Raw genomic sequence first — 25,277 nt, 5'->3', positions numbered from 1 at the left:
GTGATGAGAGTGGGCACCCTTGTCTTGTTCCTGACTTTAGGGGAAATGCTTTCAATTTTTCACCATTGATAATGTTTGCTGTGGGTTTATCATATATGGCTTTTATTATGTTGAGGTATGTTCCATGTCTGCTTTCTGGAGGGTTTTTACAATAAATGGATGTTGAATTTTGTCAAAGGCTTTCTCTGCACCTACTGAGATAACAAAATGGTTTTTATCTTTCAATTTGTTGATGTGGTGTATCACATTGATTGATTTGCAAATATTGAAGAATCCTTGCATCCCTGGGATAAAGCCCACTTGGTCATGGTGTATGATGTTTTTAATGTGTTGTTGGATTCTCATTGCTAGAATTTTGTTGAGGATTTTTGCATCTACGTTCATCAGTGATATTGGCCTACAGTTTTCTTTTTTTGTGGCATCTTTGTCAGGTTTTGGTATTAGGGTGATGGTGGCCTCATAGAATGAGTTTGGTAGTTTACCTTCCTCTACAATTTTCTGGAAGAGTTTGAGTAGGATAGGTGTTAGCTCTTCTCTAACTTTTTGGTAGAATTCACCTGTGAAGCTATCTGGTCCTGGGCTTTTGTTTGTTGGAAGATTTTTGGACACCTTATCTTTGACAAAGTAGGCAAGAATATACAATGGAGAAAAGACAATCTATTTAACAAGTGGTGCTGGGAAAATTGGTCAACCATCTGTAAAAGAATGAAACTAGAACACTTTCTAACACCATACACAAAAATAAACTCAAAATGGATTAAAGATCTAAATGTAAGACCAGAAACTATAAAATTCCTAGAGGAAAACATAGGAAAAACACTCTCTGACACAAATCACAGCAGGATTCTGTATGACCCACCCCCCGGGGTAATGGAAATAAAAGCAAAATCAACAAATGGGACCTAACTAAACTTAAAAGCTTTGGCAAAATGAAAGAAATTATAAGCAAGGTGAAAAGACAGCCTTCAGAATGGGAGAAAAATAATAGCAAATGAAGCAACGGACAAAGAATTAATCTCAAAAATATACAAGTAGTTCATGCAGCTCAATACCAGAAAAATAACCCAGTCAAAAATGGGCCAAAGAACTAAACAGACATTTCTCCAAAGAAGACATACAGATGGCTAACAAACACATGAAAAGATGCTTAACATCACTCATTATCAGAGAACTGCAAATCAAAACCACAATGAAGTACCATCTCACACTGGTCAGAACGGCTGCTATCAAAAGTCTACAAACAATAAAGGCTGAAGAAAGTGTGGAGAAAAGGGAACCCTCTTACACTGTTGGTAGGAATGCAAACTAGTACAGCCACTATGGAGAACAGTGTGGAGATTCCTTTAAAAACTGGAAATAGAACCCAGCAATCCCACTGCTTGGCACACACACTGAGGAAACCAGAATTGAAAGAGACACCTGCACCCCAATGTTAATCGCAGCACTGTTTACAATAGCCAGGACATGGAAGCAATGTAGATGTCCATTGGCAGACAAATGGAAAAGAAAGCTGTGGTACATATACACAATGGAATATTATTCTGCTATTAAAAAGAACACATTTGAATCAGTTCTAATGAGGTGGATGAAACTGGAGCCTATTATACAGAATGAAGTCAGAAATAAAAACACCAATATAGTATATTAACGCATATATATGGAATTTAGAAAGATGGTAACCATGACCCTATATGCAAGACAGCAAAAGAGACACAGATATAAAGAACAGACTTTTGGACTCTATGGGAAAAGGCAAGGTTTTTGATTTGATAAAATGACATTGAAACATGTATATTACCATACCTGAAATCGATCAGCAGTCCAAGGTCGATGCATGAAATGGGACACTCAAAGCTGATGCACTGGGACAACCCTGAAGGATGGGATGTGAAGTGAAGTGGGAAGGGGGTTCAGGATGGGGGACACATGTACACCCATGGCTGATTCATGTCAATGTATGGCAAAAACCACTACAATATAATAATTAGCCTCCAATTAAAATAAATAAATAAGTTAAAAAAAAAAAAAACTATATGGAGCGTTCGGACCTTTCCACACTCCAGGCTTTTCCCCCATATTTCTCTTAGGATACATTTAGCTTTTCCATCAGGGAAATCATGGCCAGCGCTCTGGGCCCCCTGGGCCGTCACCTTCCCCCGGAAGAAACTGTGGAGCCAAGTCGCTCTCCCATGTTGACGAAGGGGTCAGTGAGTAAATACTGATAGACACAGAACCACTAATAGGAGAACCGTGCGCCTTAAAATCATTTCAGCGAACCTCTCCAGGCTTTAAGAAAGAAACGGAAAAAAAAAAAATTGTGGTACTGCTTCTTCTCCTTTAGTAAGTAGAGGATGGGCGCTATTCCCAAGCGCAAACCCCGCGGAGCACCCCCAGCGGCCAGTCTCCGGCCCTGCGCGCTGTGTCCGGAGCCAGGGAGGTTCTAGGGGGGCCAGCCGGGGTCCCTCTGAAGCCCGCGAAGGCCGGGACCCCGCATCGACGCCCGGACACGCGCGGGAAGGGCGGCGCTGGCTGGGGTACCTCGCGGAACTCGGAGCGCGGATGCGCGAGGCCACGGCGCTGGACCCGGGTGGGAGAGTCTGGAAGGCGGGGGCCGGAGAGGGGGGGCCCTGAGGCCGCAGGGCCGGGACTCGGGGAGGGGGCAGCGGAGGGCGCGCCCGTGGACGTGAGCGCGGGCCCGGTGCGCGTCCGGACCACCGGCGATCCCGCCTCCCCCGGGCCCCGGGTCCAGGGCGCCCCGAGCCCGCGCTGGGATATGGGCGCCGGCGGCTGGGGGAACGCCCCCCCAGCTTGGGAGCTGAGCCGCCGCGGCGGTCGCCGAGGGAGGAGGACGAAGGCGCGTCCCGCTCTGCCCGGGAAGAGGCCGGTGATCCCCTTCCGCCCGGGATGGAGGACCCGGTGGGGCCGGCCCGCGCCCCCAGACCCGGGGAAGCGGCTCAGGTAAGGAGCGCGGCCGCGCGCCACCGCCTCGCCCCAGTAGCCCAGTGTCCACCCCCGAACCTGCCCGCTCCCCCGCCTAGCCCTGCCCCACGAAACCCCGCCGCCTCCGCGGAGTCGGGGAGGGGGAGCCCTGGGGTGCAGTTGGGACCCTTCTCCAGTCTTTACCCCAAAGACTAAAGGCTGAGCCGTGCTCAGACGGGACTTAACTTCGGAGCGGGAGCGGTGGTCCGTGACCCGGCCTTGCGCATCCCTCGGCGGCGGGTGGGTGGGAGCGCCCTTGGGGGCTAACCTGGGCTTCGGGGGGGCGAGAGGGGGACAGAAAGCGCTGAAGTGCGCCGTCTCACCCCCTCTTCACTGGGGTGGTCCCTCCATCCTCATCCTCTACCCTCAAAGCACCCTTAGGTGTACGTTTGCATGTTATCACTTGGTTACGTTGGGATTAATTATTAATAGGAAGTCAGTAACAGCCAGCCAGCGTAGTTGCTGTTCATAAATTTCGGGACAGTAGCATTCAGTATTTCTGGGAAGCCGCTGATCTTCAAGTGTTACCCGCTGCCTCGGAGCAGGTGATGCAGGGCTGGCGCTGCGAATAGATGCGCGGTACCTTGGTGCAGTGCTGCTGGGTCTTCCTTAAAGCCGGTAAATCCGTGTGAAGCAGTGGAGTTGTATTTTTTTATGTTAGCTTTTTTATATGGCTCTTTTCGTGCTCTTCTTCCTTTCATATGAGCAGGTTATTTTAACACTATGAAAAGTAGATTTTACAATATTATTCAAATATTTACTTAAGCTGATCTCTTGGCTCTTGGTGGTGGACTACTTTGCTGGAAGGTTCCGATGTGCCTGGTGTTAAAACTTCCTCCGAGAAAACCGAGCCTCCAACAGAGTGCTGTCAAGTGACAGCCAGTCCACGTATGCAAAACGTCCTCCAGGGAACTTTTCAAATTGTAGAACAGTCATGTTTTCAAGTATTTTACTTTCTGTGAATCCTGTGTTCTTTCCATTTTCAACGCTCGTTAGTGCTGACTCAACATTAAGCACAATATTTAGTAGATGTTTCACATAAATCATTAACACAGATAATAATACTCTTGCACTTACAGGCTCAGAAGCATAAAGTGTCCTACATAATAGTTATCATCTATGAGATAATGTTTCTTTAATCTCGGGAAAAATGTAGTGATGAGTTTTAACAAATTAAATTCATTAGAGCTACAGAGCAGACTATGCAAGAAATAAGCAAAGCTTCACATTTAGCCAATAATTTGTTTGCTTTTTTAAAACTATAAAAGCACCTCTTTCAGAGATAATGAGACTCATTTCAATTTTAAAAACGTGTTTTATTCCTCTGGCTAGATCATATTTAAAATATATCAGATTAAATGTATATTAGTACTATTACATTTTAATCAGCATCATTTGATTATCTTGGTTCTGATTTTTCTTTTAATTTATCAGACCCTCATTTAGTGGTTAGTACTTAAGATTGTGCCCTACAAGAACTCCTGTCTTACTGTGGGTAATATATACAAGTGTCCACAGACATAGTTACAGTTAAGCCAAAAAAAAGGTAATTTTTTTCTTTCTCTAGAATTGTATAGTTAAAAAGTGATTTATATGGGAATTATCATTGTAGTGTAATAATTAAACATTTAATTTGACAAACATTTAATTTTCTAGACATAGGAGATGGTGATTTGTGATTTAAAAAAAATACCCATTTTATTGTCTTCTTAGTTAAATTTATATGAAGTAAACACAACAGGCTACGTGCTGTCAGTTCTGCAAATGCAGTGTTCTCTGTATAGACAACCTCATTTGAAGTATATTTGCATATAAATTTCTGAGTGTAGCACCATCTAAATTAGGAAACAAAATAACTGTGTATAAAACTTGTCTTTTTAGCATATCATTTTGCTATATGTGAGGGAGATGTTTGTTGTGGAATAGGAGGCCCTGGGAAGAGGACAGAGAGAGAAAAGAAATGCTTCCTCAAGGTCATGCATGGACCCCTTTGAAGGTCTGGTGAGAGTTACAGGTGTGCTATCCAGAAAAATGCCCAGAGAGGTGTACCTACTTTGGACTCAGTTTCAAGAGGTTAACAACCCTCTAAGCTCAGTCTTGGACCCCAACCAAGATCACTTATGTTAGATTTTTAGCGTGTCAGTGGGCTTGGTTGCTGCACATACAGAACCCTAAATCATTCCATTATAGCAAAACAGAGCTGCACTAATAATTACCTTCATAATAAAACAATGAAAAATGAATTGGAAAAGAAACATGAATTAGGTATAAATTTCTTAAAATGTGCTTATTCTTTTTGTCTATTTGTTGCTACACTCTTTTTTCAAAACTAAGGTCTCTGAATGAGAAAAGGAAGAATTTTAATATGAAAATTTTAACTACAATCATGTTACACTTATGACGGAGACCTAAGGAGCAAACAGATATGAAAAAGCTAGGACTGGACACAAGCTGTGTTCTTACAGAGAATGTCTGTATAAATCATTGAATTATTTAGGTGAAATTCTGTGGGCTGTGTTACAACTGAGGTTCTGACCAATGACCCCTCCTGGTAGCCATGATTTCATCCTCCATATCCTTCTCCTTTAAGATTCTTGACTCAGTCTGTTTGTTTATAATTCCTTAGTTCAAAATGCCTTGAGAGAAATACCCAATAAATTGCTGTTCAGAATCTCCTTCTCAGATGTACCCTTCAGTTCAGTTCAGTTCAGTCGCTCAGTCGTGTCCGACTCTTTGCGACCCCATGAGTCGCAGCACACCAGGCCTCCCTGTTCATCACCATCTCCCAGAGTTCACTCAGACTCACGTCCATCGAGTCCGTGATGCCATCCAGCCATCTCATCCTCGGTCGTCCCCTTCTCCTCTTGCCCCCAATCCCTCTCAGCATCAGTCTTTTCCAATGAGTCAACTCTTCGCATGAGGTGGCCAAAGTACTGGAGTTTCAGCTTTAGCATCATTCCTTCCAAAGAAATCCCAGGGTTGATCTCCTTCAGAATGGACTGGTTGGATCTTCTTGCAGTCCAAGTGACTCTCAAGAGTCTTCTCCAACACCACAGTTCAAAAGCATCAATTCTTCGGTGCTCAGCCTTCTTCACAGTCCAACTCTCACATCCATACATGACCACTGGAAAAAGCGTAGCCTTGACTAGACGGACCTTAGTCGGCAAAGTAATGTCTCTGCTTTTGAATATACTGTCTAGGTTGGTCATAACTTTTCTTCCAAGGTCTTCTGGTGTTTGCCCTCAAAAGAAAAGTGCTGTTTTGTTGCATTGATTGAGTTCCTGCTTAAACCAGGCACTTAAGGAGTTCTATTTCATTCCATCTTCAACAGCACCCTGTGATTAGGGCCCCCGATAATACAGAAGGAACCTGGGCCCAGAGAGGCTGTTTTTATTGGCCCAGGTGGCTGTTGGGCAAAACTGAGTAATAACACAGACCTGACCCCAAATCTGTGCCTCCCACCACAGACAGCACAGAGGGTTTTTAGGGCAGTGAAAATACTCTCTATGAATCAGTACAGGAGGAAAACTGGAAAATTCACAAATATGTAGAAGTTAAACAACATGCTCCTGAACAACCAGTGGGTCAAAGAAGAAATCAAAGGGGAAGTGAAAAAATACCTTGATGCAAATGAAATGACAACACAATATAAAATTTTGGGGGTGCTGCAAAAGCAGTTCTAAGAGGAGAGTTGAAGGCAAAGTACTTACATTCAGAAAAAATAAAGATCTCAAACAGTTTCATTTTACACCTCAAGGAACTAGAAAAGTAGATCAAGCCTAGCAGAAGGAAGGAAATTACAAATGTCAGAGGAGAAATAAATGAAATAGAGACTAAAAAGACAACAGAAAAGACCAATGAAACTAGGAGCTGGCTTTTTAAAAATAATTAAAATTTATAAATCTTTAGTTAGACTAAAAAGAGAGGACTCATAAAATCAGAAGTTAAAAGAGAGTCATTACAAATGATAGTGCAGAAATACAAAGGATCATAAGGGACTACTGTGAACAATTATATGCCAACAAATTGGATAACCTAGAAGAAGTGGATATATCCTAGAAAAATGCAACATACTAAGACTCAGTTCAGTTCAGTCACTCAGTCGTGTCCAGCTCTTTGCAACCCCATGAATTGCAGCACGCCAGGCCTCCCTGTCCATCACCAACTCCCGGAGTTCACTTAAACTCATGTCCATCAAGTCGGTTATGCCATCCAGCCATCTCATCCTCTGTCGTCCCCTTCTCCTCCTGCCCCAATTCCTCCCAGCATCGGAGTCTTTTCCAATGAGTCAACACTTCGCATGAGGTGGCCAAAGTATTGGAGTTTCAGCTTTAGCATCATTCCTTCCAAAGAACACCCAGGACTGATCTCCTTTAGCATGGACTAGTTGGATCTCCTTGCAGTTCAAGGGACTCTCAAGAGTCTTCTCCAACACCATATTTCAAAAGCATCAATTCTTCAGCACTCAGCTTTCTTTATAGTCCAACTCTCACATCTATACATGACCACAGGAAAAACCATAGCTTTGACTAGATGGACCTTAGTCGGCAAAGTAATGTCTCTGCTTTTTAATACTCTGTCTAGGCTGGTCATAGCTTTTCATCAAAGGAACAAGCATCTTTTAATTTCTTCGCTGCAGTCACCATCTGCAGTGATTTTGGAGCCCACAAAAATAAAGTCTGACACTGTTTACACTGTTTCCCCATCTATTTGCCATGAAGTGATGGGACCAGATGCCATGATCTTCGTTTTCTGAATGTTGAGCTTTAAGCCAACTTTTTCACTCTCCTCTTTCACTTTCATCAAGAGGCTTTTTAGTTCCTCTTCACTTTCTGCCATAAGGGTGGTGTCATCTGCATATCTGAGGCTGTTGATATTTCTCCCAGGAATCTTGATTCCAGCTTGTGCTTCTTCCAGCCCAGCGTTTCTCATGATGTACTCTGGATAGAAGGTAAATAAGCAAGGTGACAATATACAGCCTTGACGTCCTCCTTTTCCTATTTGGAACCAGTCTGTTGTTCTATGTCCAGTTCTCACTGTTGCTTCCTGACCTGCATATAGGTTTCTCAAGAGGCAGGTCAGGTGGTCTGGTATTCCCATCTCTTTCAGAATTTTACACAGTTTATTGTGATCCACACAGTCAAAGGCTTTGGCATAGACAATAAAGCAGAAATAGATGTTTTTCTGGAACTCTCTTGCTTTTTCCATGGTCCAACAGATGTTGGCAATTTGATCTCTGGTTCCCCTGCCTTTTCTAAAACCAGCTTGAACATCTCGAAGTTCACAGTTCATGTATTGCTGAAGCCTGGCTTGGAGAATTTTGAGCATTGCTTTACTAGTGTGTGAGATGAGTGCAATTGTGCGGTAGTTTGAGCATTCTTTGGCATTGCCTTTCTTAAGGATTGGAATGAAAACTGACTTTTTCCTAAATCAGGAAGAAATAGGATATCTAAATTGCTCAGTAGCAACTAGGGAGATTGAATCAGAATCAAAATTCTCCCAACAAACAAAAGCTAGAGACCAGGAAAATTCTACCTAGATTTAAAGAATTAATGCAGTTTCTTTTCAAACTCTTCCAGAAGAGTGAAAATGTGAACGCTGCCTTTTGAATTTTTACTTTTTAAATCAACTTGTTCAAATAGGAGATACAGGAGACGATCATTTCAAAATGGAACATGTGACCAGTTTGATCATTTGAAAATAAAGGAGAAGTGATGGAGGGCTGGAGAAGAAGGGGCATGTGTCTAGGTGGGGGGAAATGCTAACATCCTCAACTAGAGAGCAGACAGATGAAGAGATGCTCTGTCATCAGGGGCCAGGAAGCAAATGCTGACATAGACTGTTTGGAATTTCAGAGGTGACCGCAGATAAAACAACATAGGGAAAAGGAGAAGAAGGTCACTGGGTGATAATGTGCATGAACTCAGCCAACAGCATGAGTCCAGAGTTAATAAATCGAGCTACAGCCATTTAAGTTTATTTAAAGGTCAGCGGTGAGTATGGGGAAGAAGATGTAAGTAGTGACTTGGACCAGTGGACATGGAGATTGGTAGGGAGACGTGGGAGACTTCAGGTTTCTCATAAGTACCCCCCCACTTTTTTTTTTTGCTGTGAGACTTGTGGGATCTTAGTTCCCTGACCAAGGATTGAATGCAGACCCTTGTCAGTGAAAGCACAAAGTCCCAACCACCAGACCACCAGGGAATTCCCTATCACAAGCCCTTCTAATGGTTTTCCTTTCCAGCGTGTGTGGGTTCTGCTTTGCTAATTGCTCAGTGTTTCCTGTCATTCTGATGGGCACACACAGCGCTTCCATTCTCTGCCCAAAAGTCCGTACTTACTGAGGCTGCAGTATCCATTTTCTGTGAATTAGCAAAGTTATATGTTCATGAAATAATGCTTTTTAATTATTGTGATGCAATTTGGGCATTACCAGTGGATAACCTTTGAAATTTCAGGTCATGCTCCACTTTCTCTTCTGAAATCTTAAAGTTTTCTATTCCTTTTAGTCTTTCCTTTTCCTACCTCTAATTTTTCCAGCATTCCAATGCTTTATCCTCTCTGTCTTCCCTGAAAACACTCAATTAGCCCTTGATACTGAATACTGACCCCTAAATTCCCCAAAAGTACCATGAAAAGCATAAGATACCCACATCAGTAGTCCAGTAGTTTCATTTTTATTGAGTTGGAAACTCTGAAGGGACTATGAATTGTTTTTGTTAAAATGCATACACCTGAAGACTTTTCTGGTGGTTTAATGGTAAAGTATCTGCCTGCCAAATGCAGGGGCCATGGGTTCAGTCCCTGGTCCAGGAAGATTCCGCATGCCAGGGGCAGTGAAGCCCGTGTGCGGCAATGCTGAGCCCTCACTCTGAAGGCCATGCTCCACAACAAAAGAAGCCACTGCGGTGAGGAGCCTGTGCAGTGCTCTGGACAGCAGTCTCCACTGCAGCAACTAGAGAAAGCCCGCGCAGCAGTGAAGACCCAGTGCAGCCAAAGAAACAGATAAATAAAAATAAAAGGCATGCACTTGGATCACTCCTATTTAAAAAGTCATCAGAGAGGCGGGTGAGAGGCCTCCAGGTAATTATATTAATAACATGTCAGATGAAAAACTTGAGTTTTCAGTTGTGTATAGAATCATTTGATCACTTCATTTTACTTACTTATAAGGAACGAATCGCCAGTCCAGGTTCGATACAGGATACAGGACGCTTGGGGCTGGTGCACTGGAATGAACCAGAGGGATGGTACAGGGAGGGAGGTGGGAGGGGGGTTCAGGATGGGGAACACGTGTACACCCATGGCGGATTCATGTTGATGTATGGCAAAACCAATACAATATTGTAAAGTAATTAGCCTCCAATTAAAATAAATAAATTTAAATTAAAAAAAAAAAGAAAAGTCTCTGGCCATCTGCTTTGAAGAATTACAGCTTCAATTGAAGGAGCAAATGATTCACATGGTTTTTTTTAAAGGCTTAAAGTTGATCACTTACAAAAGAATTTAACTTTATTTCACATTTCATTTACTCTGAAAGCCATCCTCTTACTGCTGTTATACTGACCTCTTCTGGATAATTCTTGTAATGTCATTCTGATATATATGTTAGCTCTGTGTGTGTGTATGTGTGTGTTACTGTACACTATGGAATTGCTATCATAAAAAGCAGAGTTTGGTGTAACTGCAGAGTTAAACTAATTGAGGGTTTACTATATGCAGGTGCTAAGCAGGTAGTTCATGGTCCAGTAGAGAGAACAGGTTTACAAACCAATGATGGCAGTGTGCATACAAGCAGTTATAATAAAATTTTAAGTGCATATAGAAGAAAAAGCAGAAGAAAATGAGCGAGAACTCTAGTGCAAGGTCCAGTGGGCACCCGACCGCACGGTGACTCCTGTGGTTCCTTACAGAACCCTCAGGGAGAGGACAGGTGAGATGGGCAAGGCCTGACTATAAAGGAGCGTGTGCCTGTCTGGACCTGGTGCCCTATCCCGACTTGCTGAAGGACTTGAAGCAGGGGAGTGATGAGGACAGAATTTCCTGTTCTTGGTGTTAATGTGGCATCAGGGAGAGTAAGATACAACACAGTGTACCTGCACACAGGGACGCAGGTACCAGCTACACACCAGGCAGACCTGAAGGGGGGTTCCCCAGTCAGAAGGGGACCCAGGGCAGAGAGGGGGGCAGAGCAGGAGGGGCGATGTGGATTGGTGACTGGCAGGCAGGTTAGCGAGGAGGCTTCCTCGACGTGTCTCCCTGGACTGTGTGGAGGATGGAGTCGTAAGCCAGGAAAGGAAGGATGGGCGAAGGGGCAGGTTTGGGGAAGTGAGGAAAGTGTAGCCAGGGTCAGGGAGGCTTTGCTGTTGATGATATCAGCTGCAGGGAGAGTATAAAGTCTCAGGGACCGTTCAGGATGGGACCATTGTCTATTCATCCACTTCAGCTAGACCCTGAACGCAGACGCATACATTTCACTGGTAACTTTACTCCCTACCTCTTCAAAGCAGCTACTCCTCACTTCTCTGTTCTTTCCAAAACTCGAATTATCTCATCTGAAAGTTGCTTCCCTCCATGCCCTTAGCAGCTCTGACCTTGAACAAAGTGTTTTACATCTAGTGGAGGGGGAGACTAGTTTTCTTTAAGGCTTCTTACAGCTTTGTAATGTTATCATTCTGTTGAAAACAAATGTGATGTGTGTATGTGAGTTACAAACCTGAACTAGACCTACAGTGGATGCTTTGAGGATCTTTTTTCAATAGTATCAACTGCGGTATAAAATCAAAAGATTTTGTTTTCAAAACCATCCTTCCAGCAGGATTAAAAGTTTAGTCGATAGTGTTAAATGTATCTGTGAATGTGAATGGAGAACAGACACACAACTTGACTAATGCGCTTACAAGACAGCCCCCAAGTTGAAAATTCATCGCAATAAATCAGTTAATCGACTGACGAGAGGTCCCTTTGTAAGTAACTTTTAAGTGTGACATTTCAACCAGAATATTAAGTTAGGGGTTTCATATTTTGACTATTCAGGCACCCAGTGATATTAAAATACATCTCATATCATCACTGTTAAATATAGTAGGTATTTTTGTTGAGAATTGGTGGCTCTGCCATAGTATTTTGTCCAGCTGAATTGCCACGAGAGAAAAAATAGTAATGCACAAAGAATTCATGTAAGATTTTTCAGTGTCTTATGAATAAATGTACGATTAGTTGAAGCTGTATCAGCTTTTCATTTAAGGCCTGCAGCTGTTGGTGTAAGAAGCATCAAATTTCAAAAGAAGTTAGAGCAGAAATAAATAGCATGAGAAAAAGTCTCCTGAGAAGAAAATAAAATAAAAATTAAGCATCTGGATTATCATTCACATTGCTTCTCACAGTCAAAGTTTGGTGCCAAAATATCAATTTCAAGTACATAATTTAGTCAGTTTCAATTCATGCTGGAAACCAGGCTCTGTAAAAATAATGCAGAATAAAAGATTAAGATTATTCAAAAGTTCAGTAGATTTTCTTTACACCTTATAAAAGATGAATGATCTAATTGTTCTTTTTAAAGAAAGGTAAGACTACATAAGATCACTTTGCTGCTGCTGCTGCTGCTAAATCACGTCAGTCGTGTCCGACTCTGTGCAACCCCATAGATGGCAGCCCACCAGGCTCCCCTGTCCCTGGGATTCTCCAGGCAAGAACACTGGAATGGGTTGCCATTTCCTTCTCCAATGCATGAAAGTGAAAAGTGAAAGTGAAGTCGCTCAGTCGTGTCCGACTCTTTGCCACCGCATGGACTGCAGCCCACCAGGCTCCTCCGTCCATGGGATTTTCCAGGCAAGAGTACTGGAGTGGGGTGCCATTGCCTTCTGCACCTTGTTACTTTCACATAATTTGTTAAACAAGATATAATTTTAGTTTACTGAGAAAATAACTGTCATAATTTTAACATGTCGAGTCTAACTTCTCTTTATTGTAATGATCATTATTTAAGGTTTTCTCAAATGTTAAAGTTTTTTCACTTAAAAAAGGTCTAAAAAAAGTGAAAGTCACTCAGTCGTGTCCAGCTCTTTGCGATCCCAGGGACTATACAGTCCATGGAATTCTCCAGGCCAGAATACTGGAGTGGGTAGCCTTTCCCTCCTCCAGGGGATCTTCCCAACACAGGGATCAAACCCAGGTCTCCTGCAGGCAGATTCTTTACCAGCTGAGCCACGAGGGAAGCCCCCCCAAAAAAGTTCTAAAGAAAGTGATTTTTAAAGACTGTTACATAAGACTTTGCAGTTTACTTGAAAGAGAACAGTATACATTTAATACTAGCAAAGTTGCATGTGAATTTTATTTTTATAAGACTTTTGTTGACTTGGATTCCACTGGAAATGCATCCCACAGGCTTTTCCTGCTCATTTAAGGTCAAGTTCACTGTAGAAAGTTAAAATCACATACTAGGGTCATGATTCAGGGTTTAACTGTTGGTTTTGTAGGAGGATTTTCTCCTTGGCACACTTAGTGCTGTGTCCTGGAATTGGTGCCCAGACAATTTTAAGTGTGGTATGAGCTGTTTGTGTCACAGGAATAAAATTAGATGCGCCTGTTGCTAATAGGAGGGAATGAAACATGAGACAGACCCAAAATGGGAGCCTTCCTCCGGCTGCCTGGCGAACTTGACCCCTCCCCTCTCACTGGGCGATTCCTGGGACAGCCTCAAATCCTGTCTCAGAAGCTCTGAAGGAGTGCAGTTAATTCACTTTGTGCTTTTTGACAACATCTAAGGTAAGTAATCGGCTTTACCTTGGATCTTACAGAATTAGAATGTTCAACTTAAAGACCAAATAGGTATAAGGCCTCTTGATTATTTTTCCTTCATAGATGACATAATGGAAAATAAATTTAAAATGTTAAATAAATTTAGCTCAAAATGATTATATATTAAATATCAACAAAATGGACTTAATGCTTCATTTCAACTTTCAAGTTTTTCCAACTACTAAAATGCTACATGTTATTCTAGCATGATTATGTCCTTTTAATAGTTTTAATTTTAGAACACCATGACAGTATTTTTGTATTATCAGGCATTCAGTTGTTATACTGTAGCTAATTTAGATAAAGAGTAATCTTTCAGATCACCTACTTCAAATTCTGGGCTACCCTGGTGGCTCAGACAGTAAAGAATCTGCCTGCAATGAAGGAGACCTGGGTTTGATCCCTGGATGGGAAGATACCCTGGAGAAGGGAATGGCAACCCTCTCCAGAGTTCTTGCCAGGAGAATTCCATGGACAGAGGAGCCTGGCAGGCTACAGTCCATGGGATCAGAAAGAGTCAGACACGACTGAGCGACTAACACTTTCACTTTCACTCACTTTTCACTTCTAATTCTACTCTTACACTTTTGTGATAGAAGTACATTTGCTTTACATTTTGTCATAGTTTTGTCAAAGACGTTTAAACACAGAGTAAAATTCATGAGAACCAAAGTCCAGGTGATTTGATACACTGAGAATAAGCAAAACAGAAGCAAAATGCCAGCTTCAACTGCCCAACTCTTCTTGGATGAAAAAGGGAAAAATGTCTCTCTCCCCAAATCTGGAGAAAATAGTCTATTGGTCAAAATATGTATCAGCAAATATAGTAAGTAGAATATGAGGCAAACGTGTGCTGTGCTTTGACCTGTTAAATGTCTGTTCTTTCTGTTGGATCCTAAGTAACATAGGGCCTTTGGAGGATGAGTTTCTAAAGAAAGTCATCAAGAAAGATAATAGGGAAAAAATAGCTTGGCTGGCTGGAAAATTTGCCAGCAGAATGGAGTAACTCACTAGTGCAAAATTAACTACAAAACTCCCTGTGTTTATGTTTTGCTTGTTTTCTTGGAAACATTTTGTAGAGATGGATACAGAGAGGCGTACTTACCACCTTGTGGTTCAAGTTGTTGTTAGTCTTAGAGGTTCTAGAATTTATCTGAGGTTTCTTTCAAAGCCAAATGAAAAGCAGTGTTTCACTATATTTAAATATCAAATTCCAAAGACTAACACATCCAAGTTTCCTGAATATGTTGGCTAAGCTTGCAGCTAAAATGCTGCAAATAAAGCTGTTCCGTGCTGTCCTTTAAAAAATAAACGCTGTAGTCATTACACTAAATTCTTACTGTTGTTGTTCAGTTGCTTAAGTCGTGTCTGACTCTGTGACCCCACGGACTGCAGCACACCAGGCTTCTCTGTCCTTCACTATCTCCCAGAGTGCTCAAACTCATGTCCATCGAGTCGGTGATGCCATCCAACCATCTCATCCTCTGTCATCCCCTTTTCCTTCTGCCTTCAGTCTTTCCCAGCATCAGGGTCTTTTGCAGTGAGTCAGCTCTTTGCATCAGGTGGCCAAAGGATTAGAGCTTCAGCTTCTGCATCAGTCCTTCCAATGAATATTCAGGACTGATTTCCTTGAGGATTGACTGGTTTGATCTCCTTGCAGTCCAAGGGACTCTCAAGAGTCTTCTCTAGCACCACAGTTTGAAAGCATCAATTCTTTGGCACTCAGCCTTTTTTGTGGTCCAACTCTACTGTATTGAAGGTGAAAATCAAATAACAATGATAAATTATGAATGGGTGCCCATTTTGTTTAATTTTGCACATTTTGTGGGACCTGGGAAGGGTTCCCCCAGCTCCCTCTTCTACATGGCTGCTTCTCAAGTAAGCCCAGCACTGCTCACCCCCATGGGTCTGGTTTCCTAGTGAGGAAACTTCAGAACCCACCTCTGCTTCCTTCTTTCCTTCCTGCCTCCTTTCTCAGCCTCAAGAGCATCTAGCCTTATTCTTCTCTGGACCTACTTCAGGACCAGATCGTTCTCTTGTGTTCGCGTGAACTTTGTAGAATTCCTTACCCACTGTCTTTGCTGTTCCAGACTCCATGCTCACTTCTTGTTTCACATCTTACTGTGCCTTAGGGAATTTCCTGGCAAATAGATGCAGGAGTGTTTGGTGATCTCCGGACTTGCAGGAGACTTGAGACTTCTCCCAGAGTCCTTCACAGTGTCCGAGTCCACTTGACTTTGGTCCAGCTGGTGTGCTGTGCATGCTGGTGAAGGAGCTGGCATTCCCGCGGGTTGTGTGTGCCCAAGGCATGTGTGCTTCGTCCTGAAGCCACTGGGATAGAATTAGTCTTGGGGGAGGTCACTTTGATTGCCATGGAGACTGGATAAGGAGCATGGAGCGGGAGAGAGGAGCTGTAAAACGTCAAAAGACGGCCTCCGCTGAGGGCTGGAAAACAGACCCCAAGGGAGAACCAGCAGGAAGAAGTCATTGCCATGGAGATGGTACCTAAAACCCATCCTCACCTTTGTGACTGTTTTAACTCTTACTTGAAACATTTTTCAGCGAGTTTTACGTGTGCAGCATCTTTGAAGAAACACACTCTCAAAAAGCCTGGTAGGTCACTTAAGTTGATCAGTTGACCAACTGTTTGTTCCTCAGTGGACAGAATTGATCATCACATCATAGAACTAAGAAGGTGTGACTTTAGATTTCAGTCTGTGTTGTATGATAGTGAAAGGGAAATACCTAAGATAATATGGCTGAAAAGTGAGGGTAGAAACAGCCCTTCTCTGATGCTAATCGTCCTCTGAAATTCAACTCATTTATCAAGGTAGAACTTTGCATGATCTTGAAATACATTGTTGAAATACAGAGTACTTATAGATAGACATTCTTGGTAGAAAATGAAGTAGATGAGGTCACTAGGGTGTGAAATGCAGGAAAGGTCCAGCCTATAAACCTGTAGATGCTGGTTATATACTGGTGAACAAAATGGAGAACAAAACATCCTTATTTTGGCCTTATTTCTGCTAACTTCAGCTTCTGGACATTGACATTACTCCTTAGCCAAACATGACATAAAGATGCGGTAAAAGCTTCAGATTTCTGAGTTTATTTAATAAAAACAAGAGTAAAACACTAAGAAAACATGTTTGAATTGCTCATCTTCATAATCATAGCCCTGCTTTAAAATAGTCTCTAACTGAACTAAGAAACAAACATGCATTTGAAAACCACAGTTTTATGACCTAACATTTGTATGACAGTGGCTAAAAGTGGTTTTTTTCCCCCCCTCTTGTTACTTTTTCATTTAAATAAAGGTTTCTTCCCTGATCAGGAGTGTTAGCTAGTTAAAGGGCATTTATTCTGTTGGTTTGGTGTATTCTGTAAGGAACTTTTTAAAATGGCAGCTTGCCATTTCATTTTAAAAGTCAGTTCTGTTGTAGAGAAGAGAGAACAGTTTGATGACCTTGTAACCTGTGACTCTCTCTGTGCGTGCATGTGTTTTATAGCAGGGGCCTTTGTGATGGTGAGAATTGTATTGATTGTGACTTTGGATGAAATTGATACCTACAGTTTGTGTACTTTGCTTCATTTTATAGTCGTGCTAAGCAATTTGACCAAAAATGAAGCGGAACTATTTTTTAAATTATTTGGTCATCCTAAATGTAGTCATGAAGTTGGGACAAGTATAGTGAATTTTCTGTTAGCTTTTCTATTATCAGAGAAATATATATATCAAACGGTAGATATATACAATTTTTTTAATCTGAAAAAATACAGAAAGACATTTGGGAAATGCAGTTTTAAGTGAAAAAGGTAGAATATGGAGGGAAATTATTGTTAACAATTTTAAATTTGTTTATAGTCTGTTTCTCTGGGTGTATATTTTAATATGTATTTCACTGTTCTGATTTTCATTCAGCACTCTACCATTAGCATTTCTCTAGGATATTCAAGATATATGCTTTCAAGCAGTTAATTCTGTAATGATATAATAATCTAATAACTAGTTACTCTGATGTTTAAACCTTATCATTATTTGTTGTTGTTGCTTAGTCATGTCTTGACTCTTTTGTGACCTCACAGACTGTATAGCCCACCAGGCTTCTCTGTCCATGGGATCCTCCAGGCAAGAATACTGGAGTGGGTTGCCATTTCCTCTTGCAGGGGATCATCGAACCCAGGTCTCCTGTGTCACCTGGATTGGCAGGCAGATTCTTTACCACTGAGCCACTAAGAAAGCCTTTACTTTCCATTCACCTTTGCTTTTCATTCACCATTATAGATAAAGTAAAACAAATACCTTCAAACATCAATCTTCATTTTCATTCCTGATTGTTTCTTTGGAATAAGTTTCTAGAATTGAAATTACTGTCTGAGATTCTCAGTACATAGTGCCAAATATCCTTCTAGAGAAATGGTGTTAATTTTCACTTCCAACAGGAGAGGAGTTTCATGCCCATTTTTCAAACATATCCATATGATATCACTTATGCATGCCAGTGTTGGCTAGAACCGGTTTTTAAATTTCCCTTACTGTTTGAAAACTGACTGTGGAAGTTGTGTTTGTGCTTCCTGGTGAAGTAGAATCTTTTACTCTGTATTAATCATTTGTGTTTCTTTAATGTGTGTGCATGGTTTTGCTCAAGTTGTATTGGTTTATTTATCTTTCTAAGGGTATTAACCTTGTCTTATCTTTAAGGCAAATATTTCCTCCATTAGTTATCTACTGTTGAATTTTCCTTATTGATGTACTTTTTGTCACATCTACCAAGGCAATCTCTTCGTTTTCCTAAACGTTGGCACCATGTAGGATGCAAACAGTGACCTCCAAAACTAAAAGATAATAAGATTATGTTGGATGTAGCTAGGTTTGTGATAGCTTTACACCAGCAATAGTAAGCTCTATATAGGAATAAAAATATGTGACAATTGGAAGACATACGTGTGTGTGTGCGTGCGAGAATATGTATATACACTCAGCAGTTTTTATTGATCTCTGGCAATATTGTAAAAAATATGTCATAGTTTTGAATTCTGAGTCTCTGGCCATACCCCTCCAATCCAGTCTCAGACTCTGAGCTTATCTATGGGCTGTCTGAATTTGCCACCATTATTCAGATGACACATGCTTTGAAATTAATATAACAGAATGATGTGATATGATGGGATTGAGTGTGTCCAGGGAAGACTTCTTGGAGGAGATGACATGTGAACTGGTGCTGAAGGTGAGGAGGGGGCCAGCAGAGTGTGTCAGGTGCGGAGGATGCCCAACAGTGAGTCCTGACCTGAGGGTTCACCTGGGCTGTTTGTGAGTAGGTGGGGCACCTTGGTAGCAGATGAAGAGGTGAGCAAAGGCTCTCATGTAGGATTGGGGGTGTGGGTGATGGAGGCGCCTGGATGTTCTCAGTGGGGGAAAGCCATGGGAAGATATGACATTGTAGAGTGACAGGCACTGAATTTTATTTCATGTGCCTGCCCCTGGATAGAGAGAGGCTTCCAGAGCGGGAGGAAGGGAGACAGGTTTGCAGTGGTGAAGATGAGGGAGTTCGAGGGGCTGGCGCCAGAGTGGTTGCCATGGAAATGGAGGGAAGTAGGCAGACCAAGGATCTAGGCTGAAAGTAGAGTTGGTATGGGGCTGATGTGGGGCTTGAAGGGGAAAGCAGGGAGCAAGAATGACTTCAGAGACTTTGAAGACCTGGGTGGGTGGTGATGGACTTTCTCATATAAAAAAACATGGAGGGCTCAAAGATGAGTAAGTGAAGAATGCCCTCATGAAACTGTTAATAACCATTTGGGTTTTGAATAATGCAGATTGTCAGTCCTCAGTGTTTGAAAATGATGAACAGCACCATTTTATACAATCAGTTTGAACATGGGGGAAATGCCCATTCAGTTGGAAAGAGATTTAAAGAATTATTTTAGACCATGACATTTTAAATAAGGACATCTTTAAATCATTCCTAAAAGTAAATGCATAAAAAAGCCTCAGAAGAGAGTACTTTAGTTCTGATTCATCATTTTGCTACATTTACAATCAGAAAAGTCATCATAATTTCTAATTTTAATTTAAACAAAACTATGCTCTTTTTGTGTGTGTGTGTAAAGAAGAGAATGAGCAACTTTTTAAAATCTCTTCCTAAAGTGGAAATTGTTACTGAAACTCTTACCTTGATTTACATAAAATGATGGATGTTTGTAAACACTTGTACACACCCACGTTTTGATCTTTCTTAAAGTTTAGGTCAGTACTTGGGACCTTTATTATAGGCAAATGTTGGTGTGATTGATACCTTGTAAATATAATTCTAATTTTTAATTCTGAGTAATATGTAGTAGCTGAAGGAAGATGTAACCTAATTGGCTGGCATAAAACTGAGGAACTGGAATTTTTTTCACAAGACTTATAGGTACCAGCTTGATTTTCCTCCCACTGAATCTTTTAAGAACTTGATCACTTGACTGTTGTAGGTTGATGCTTCAATTCCAAAGTTAATCCTGCAGAATTTTGAAAGCTGTATATGTACTGAGTTTATTGATTAAGACCTGAAAATGTGATTGTTATTATTGTAGTCACTAAGTGGTGTCCAACTCTTTTGTGACCCCATGGACTCCATAGCCCACCAGGCTCCTCTGTCCACGGGATTTCCCAGGCAAGAATACTGGAGTAAATTTCCATTTCCTTCCCCAGGGGATCTTCCCAAGCCAGGGATTGAACTCTGATCTCCTGCATTGGCAGGTGGGTTCTTTACCACTGAGCCGCCTTGGAAGCCCTGGAAATATGATAACTGGATTTCAAATGAATTTGCTATATCTAATATGGTGAATGACAGATTATCACTGTGGCTGAAATACAATGACATGTTTCAAAGTATTCTTTAATGCTCTTTTCAAAAATCACTTAATTTTGGAGATCTGTTATTGGGGTAAAAAAATGTTTTGTTGGACTAATGGTCAGTCAGTATTGACAAATTCTCTCTCTGTCTGTCTGTCCCTTTGTCCCTCTTCCCACTCCACTTCCCCACTTCCTCCCCCTTTTTCCCCCTCCCTCTCTTCACCCCCTACCTGTGGCAGATGGTGCGTGAACAATACACCACGATCACAGAGGGCACCCACATAGAGCGGCCAGAGAACCAGGCTGTCTACAAAATCGGCATTTATGGCTGGAGAAAGCGTTGCCTGTATTTGTTCGTCCTTCTTTTGCTCGTCATCCTCCTTGTGAATTTTGCTCTTACCATTTGGATTCTTAGAGTCATGTGGTTTTCCCCAGTAAGTGTTATTTTTCCTGATAATCATGTTCTTGCTTTGTTTGTGCTGTCAGTCCATCCCCATTGCATCAACAGAAGCTCCCTGTCATGCAGTTAGTGCTTGTCTCCTGTCTAGATAGAATGCTCAGTAGCAAAAAAAAGATACATATAACATTTAAAATAATATAGCATTTACCTTTTCTTAACCTTTTTTAATAGTTTCACTGCAGATTATACTGTGTTGATTTTACAGTGAGTTTTCATTGCAGTTTTTCCACTCGTCATTATCTTTTCATGGTGGGAAAATTGGAGCCATCTTGAGTTTGGGGTTGACTGTGTGTCATGATGGCTTAAAGATTATTTAATTCATTAACTGACAAAATTTTGCAAATTGTATTTTTCTAATTTCAGTAATTTATAAATATTTACCATTCAGATGCAACTTACTTGATTTTTAAAAGCCCCATTCTGATATGCAATAAATTCTAGTACACATTTAGGTATTTAACAGCAAACTTAGTAACTAGTGAATTCAGTTCAGTTCAGTCACTCAGTCATTTCCGACTCTTTGTGACCCCATAGACTACAGCACGTCAGGCCTCCCGGTCCATCACCAACTCCCAGAGCTTACTCAAACTCACGTCCATTGAGTCGGTGATGTCATCCAACCATCTCATCCTCTGTCATCCCCTTCTCCTCCTGCCTTCAATCTTTCCCAGCATCGGGGTCTTTCCCAATGAGTCACTTCTTCTTCTCATCAGGTGGCCAAAATATTGGAGTTTCAGCTTCAGCATCAGTCTTTCCAGTGAATATTCAGGACTGATTTCCTTTAGAATGGACTGGTTGGATCTCCTTGCAGTTCAAGGAACTCTCAAGAGTCTTCTCCAACACCACAGTTCAAAAGCATCAGTTCTTCAGCGCTCAGCTGTCTTCACAGTTCAACTCTCACATCCATACATGACTACTGGAAAAACCATAGCTTTGACTAGGCGGACCTTAGTCGGCAAAGTAATGTCTCTGCTTTTTAATATGCTGTCTACGTTGGTCATAACTTTTCTTCCAAGGAGCAAGCATCTTTTAATTTCATGGCTGCAGTCACCATCTGCAGTGATTTTGGAGCCCAGAAAAATGAAGTAAGCTACTGTTTCCCCATCTATTTGCCATGAAGTGATGGGACCAGATGCCTTGATCTTAGTTGTCTGAATATTGAGTTTGAAGCCAACTTTTTCACTCTCCTCTTTCACTTTCATCAAGAGGCTCTTGAGTTCTTCATTTTCTGCCATAAGGGTGGTGTCATCTGTGTATCTGAGGCTATTGATATTTCTCCCAGCAATCTTGATTCCAGCTTGTGCCTCATCTAGCCCAGCATTTCACATGATGTGCTCTGCATATAAGTTAAATAAGCAAGGTGACAATATACAGCCTTGACATACTCCTTTCCCAATTTGGAACCAGTCTGTTGTTCCATGTCCAGTTCTAGCTGTTACTTCCTGACCTGGATATAGGTTTCTCAAGAGGCAGGTCAGGTGGTCTGGTATTCCCATCTCTTGAAGAATTTTCCACAGTTTGTTGTGATCCACACAGTCAAAGGCTGTGGCATAGTAAACAAGCAGAAGTAGATGTTTTTCTGGAACTCTCTTGCTTTTTCCATGATCCAACAGATGTTGGCAATTTGATCTCTGGTTCCTCTACCTTTTCTAAATTCAGCTTGAACATCTGAAAATTCATGGTTCACATACTGTTGAAGCCTGGCTTGGAGGATTTTGAGCATTACTTTGCTAGCGTGTGAGATGAGTGCAATTGTGTGGTAGTTGGAGCATTCTTTGGTATCGCCTTTCTTTGGGATTGGAATGAATAATTTAGTAGCCTAAAAATCAGTCATTATAAGGAATTTGGAGTCTGTTTTAGGCACCCTCATGTTCTCAAGATAGCTGGGTAATTTTATATGCTTTAATAATATTTTGTGACCTTTTTGGAAAAAATTCATTTAATGCAGAATGTTTTTACTTTACAAGATAGTCGCAGTGAGAAAAGATGCAGCAATGAACATTTTTTGGAGACTGAATGAAGGTTGAACTCCTCAGGTTTACACCCCAGGGTCTGTCAGGGGCACCTCCTGACTACAGGGTCTTGTCTGGCCTCAGAAAGACCCTCACTGTGTGGAAGGCTGAGGGATGAGCAGGAAGACGCTGGAAAGGCCTGGAAGGGAGATGCACCCACCCGCCCCTCACCTCCAGCCCCACAACTGCTGGAGACAGAAGACTGTAATGCCCCTGGGCACCAGGGGCCATGCGTTCTCCCAGCCACTGTGTGATCCCACAGCGTGGTTGGCACTCAGCCAGTGTGTCCTGAAAGAATAATGATGTGCATTTTCTTAGAAATATGTGTCAATTAATCCCACAGACTTTGCGTGAACATTGTTATACTGTGAGCCCACCAGGTGCTCTTGGCTGTTTATCATAAAGTGATTATTTAAATCTTACATGCATTTCCTAAACAGTCCTTTGTATTTACACAAGATTTAATATAACACTGAATACTGAATAAAAGCAACTAAAGTTATAAATAAAGTGCTTAAGAGAAATGCAGAGAAAGGCCGATAGGAAATCTATGAAAAGGTATACATAATTTAAGTTGATAATAAAAGAAGTGAAAAAGAAAGCAATAACAGAATCTCTGCTCTTGTTAACAGGTAGGCATGGGTCACCTGCATGTTACGGCAGATGGACTTCGCCTGGAGGGGGAATCTGAGTTTTTATTCCCATTGTATGTCAAAGAAATACGCTCCAGAGCGGTAAGAAAATGAGGACACGTTTAAGTAATTTGTTTCATGAAAAATAAATAATGGTTTGCTTTTCTAATGAAAAGGATGTCTGCACTGACATTGCATGGCTCCCTGGCCATGTGCCCTGTGTGTGCCCTGGCACACAGTGAGTGACCAGCAAGGTCACACCGAAAACCTTGCCCAGAAACCCCAGCCCCGCCCCCAGCAGATTTTTTACATCCCATTGACCAGAGTTGTGTCACTTGGGTCTCCCTCCCCAGAAGACAGGCTGAGAAAGCAATTAGCATTTCCAGCCCCTGAGGTGGAAGCCAGAAAAAAAAAGTGGGGAGAGGGGAGTTGGAAAGCATCCGTGAGACAGGCAGAGTGGTTCCCCGGACAGCTGACTGTGTCCATGCCCAGGGGTGGGCCTCGCAGCCCTGACTGCGGCCCTGTCCTCCCTTTCAGGGAGAATGATAAAAAGAAAAAAAAACAAGAGCCTGGACATTGGCACCTGAAGACTGGGCTCCATCATGGAACTGTCACTTGCTGGCTGTGACTTTGGGAGAACTGTCATTTAATCTCTTTGAACTCAATTTCCTCATCTGTAGATGAGGAATAAAGCTACCTCCTCCAAAGTGTGGAGGTAAATGAGAGGATGGATGGTCAAAATCTTCGGTGAGTTGTTAGCTTTTATTATCATGCTAGTTATTTCATAACAAAGCAAAAACAAATAGTAAGCTCACACTGTTGGATAAAAGGTGAGACGCTGGTAAACCCATGTGCTTCCACAAAGCAAGTTGGAGAATTTCTAACCAGCCAGATGTCCAAAGTGCTCCTGAAACTTCTTTCCTTCTGGAAAAAAGAAAAACACATCATTCCCCCACAGCTTCGGAAGATATTTGGTTCCCTCTGAGTGACATAAACCCACCTGAATCCAACAGCTGAATTATAGCATTCCTTTTGAAGAAAACTGTTTATATAAGAGCCAGCAATCTCTGTGAAACAAAGCCCCCATTCAGACTATGACCCCACTTACATGCTCATAAAGCCACTTTATCTTCCAACAAAGAGCTCTAAAAGCGTAGGCATCCAACAGATTTTAAAAGCTCTTGAAATTGTGAGAAGGCTTTTGTGTTTTGAAAATAAGTAATACGGTCTTTATTATAGAAGAGCTAAACATTCTCTGATTTATCTTTAAAAATATATCATATCCTGGACATAAATTGTGAGAAATGAAATTTTAATTTTTTTGAAAAGACCAAACAAACACTGATTAAAATTTGATTGTTTCAGATCTTTACATTGAGAATGGGCCTGGTGTATTATAAAACGTACATGGGCTCTGTAAACCCACGAAGTTATTATATTTTGTGGGGAAATAATTTAATGCATTTACCCCATTCACATAATATAATCCAAGTTTAGAAAAAATTAGCCGCAGTTTATAGGCTTACAGGATCTGTGATATCGGAAAAATTATTTTC

At 41.7% G+C, this 25,277-nt stretch overlaps 1 protein-coding gene across 1 annotated transcript in view; it reads left to right on the top strand.

Moving 5' to 3' along the window:
* The first annotated feature begins 13,606 nt into the window (after window positions 1-13,606).
* The window catches only part of SGCG (sarcoglycan gamma), a 29,738-nt gene continuing 18,067 nt past the window's right edge, over window positions 13,607-25,277 (top strand). Inside the window, exons 1-3 of the mRNA XM_052650135.1 lie at window positions 13,607-13,746; window positions 20,857-21,051; window positions 23,722-23,823. Of these exons, the coding sequence (XP_052506095.1) occupies window positions 20,857-21,051; window positions 23,722-23,823 (297 nt within the window). The 5' untranslated portion in view covers window positions 13,607-13,746. The remainder of the gene's footprint in view (window positions 13,747-20,856; window positions 21,052-23,721; window positions 23,824-25,277) is intronic.

This window comes from Budorcas taxicolor, chromosome 12, assembly GCF_023091745.1.
Source record: "Budorcas taxicolor isolate Tak-1 chromosome 12, Takin1.1, whole genome shotgun sequence".
Lineage (NCBI taxonomy): Eukaryota > Metazoa > Chordata > Mammalia > Artiodactyla > Bovidae > Budorcas > Budorcas taxicolor.
Note: the sequence above shows the minus strand (reverse complement) of the source record. Positions and strands in the feature narration are given on the sequence as shown.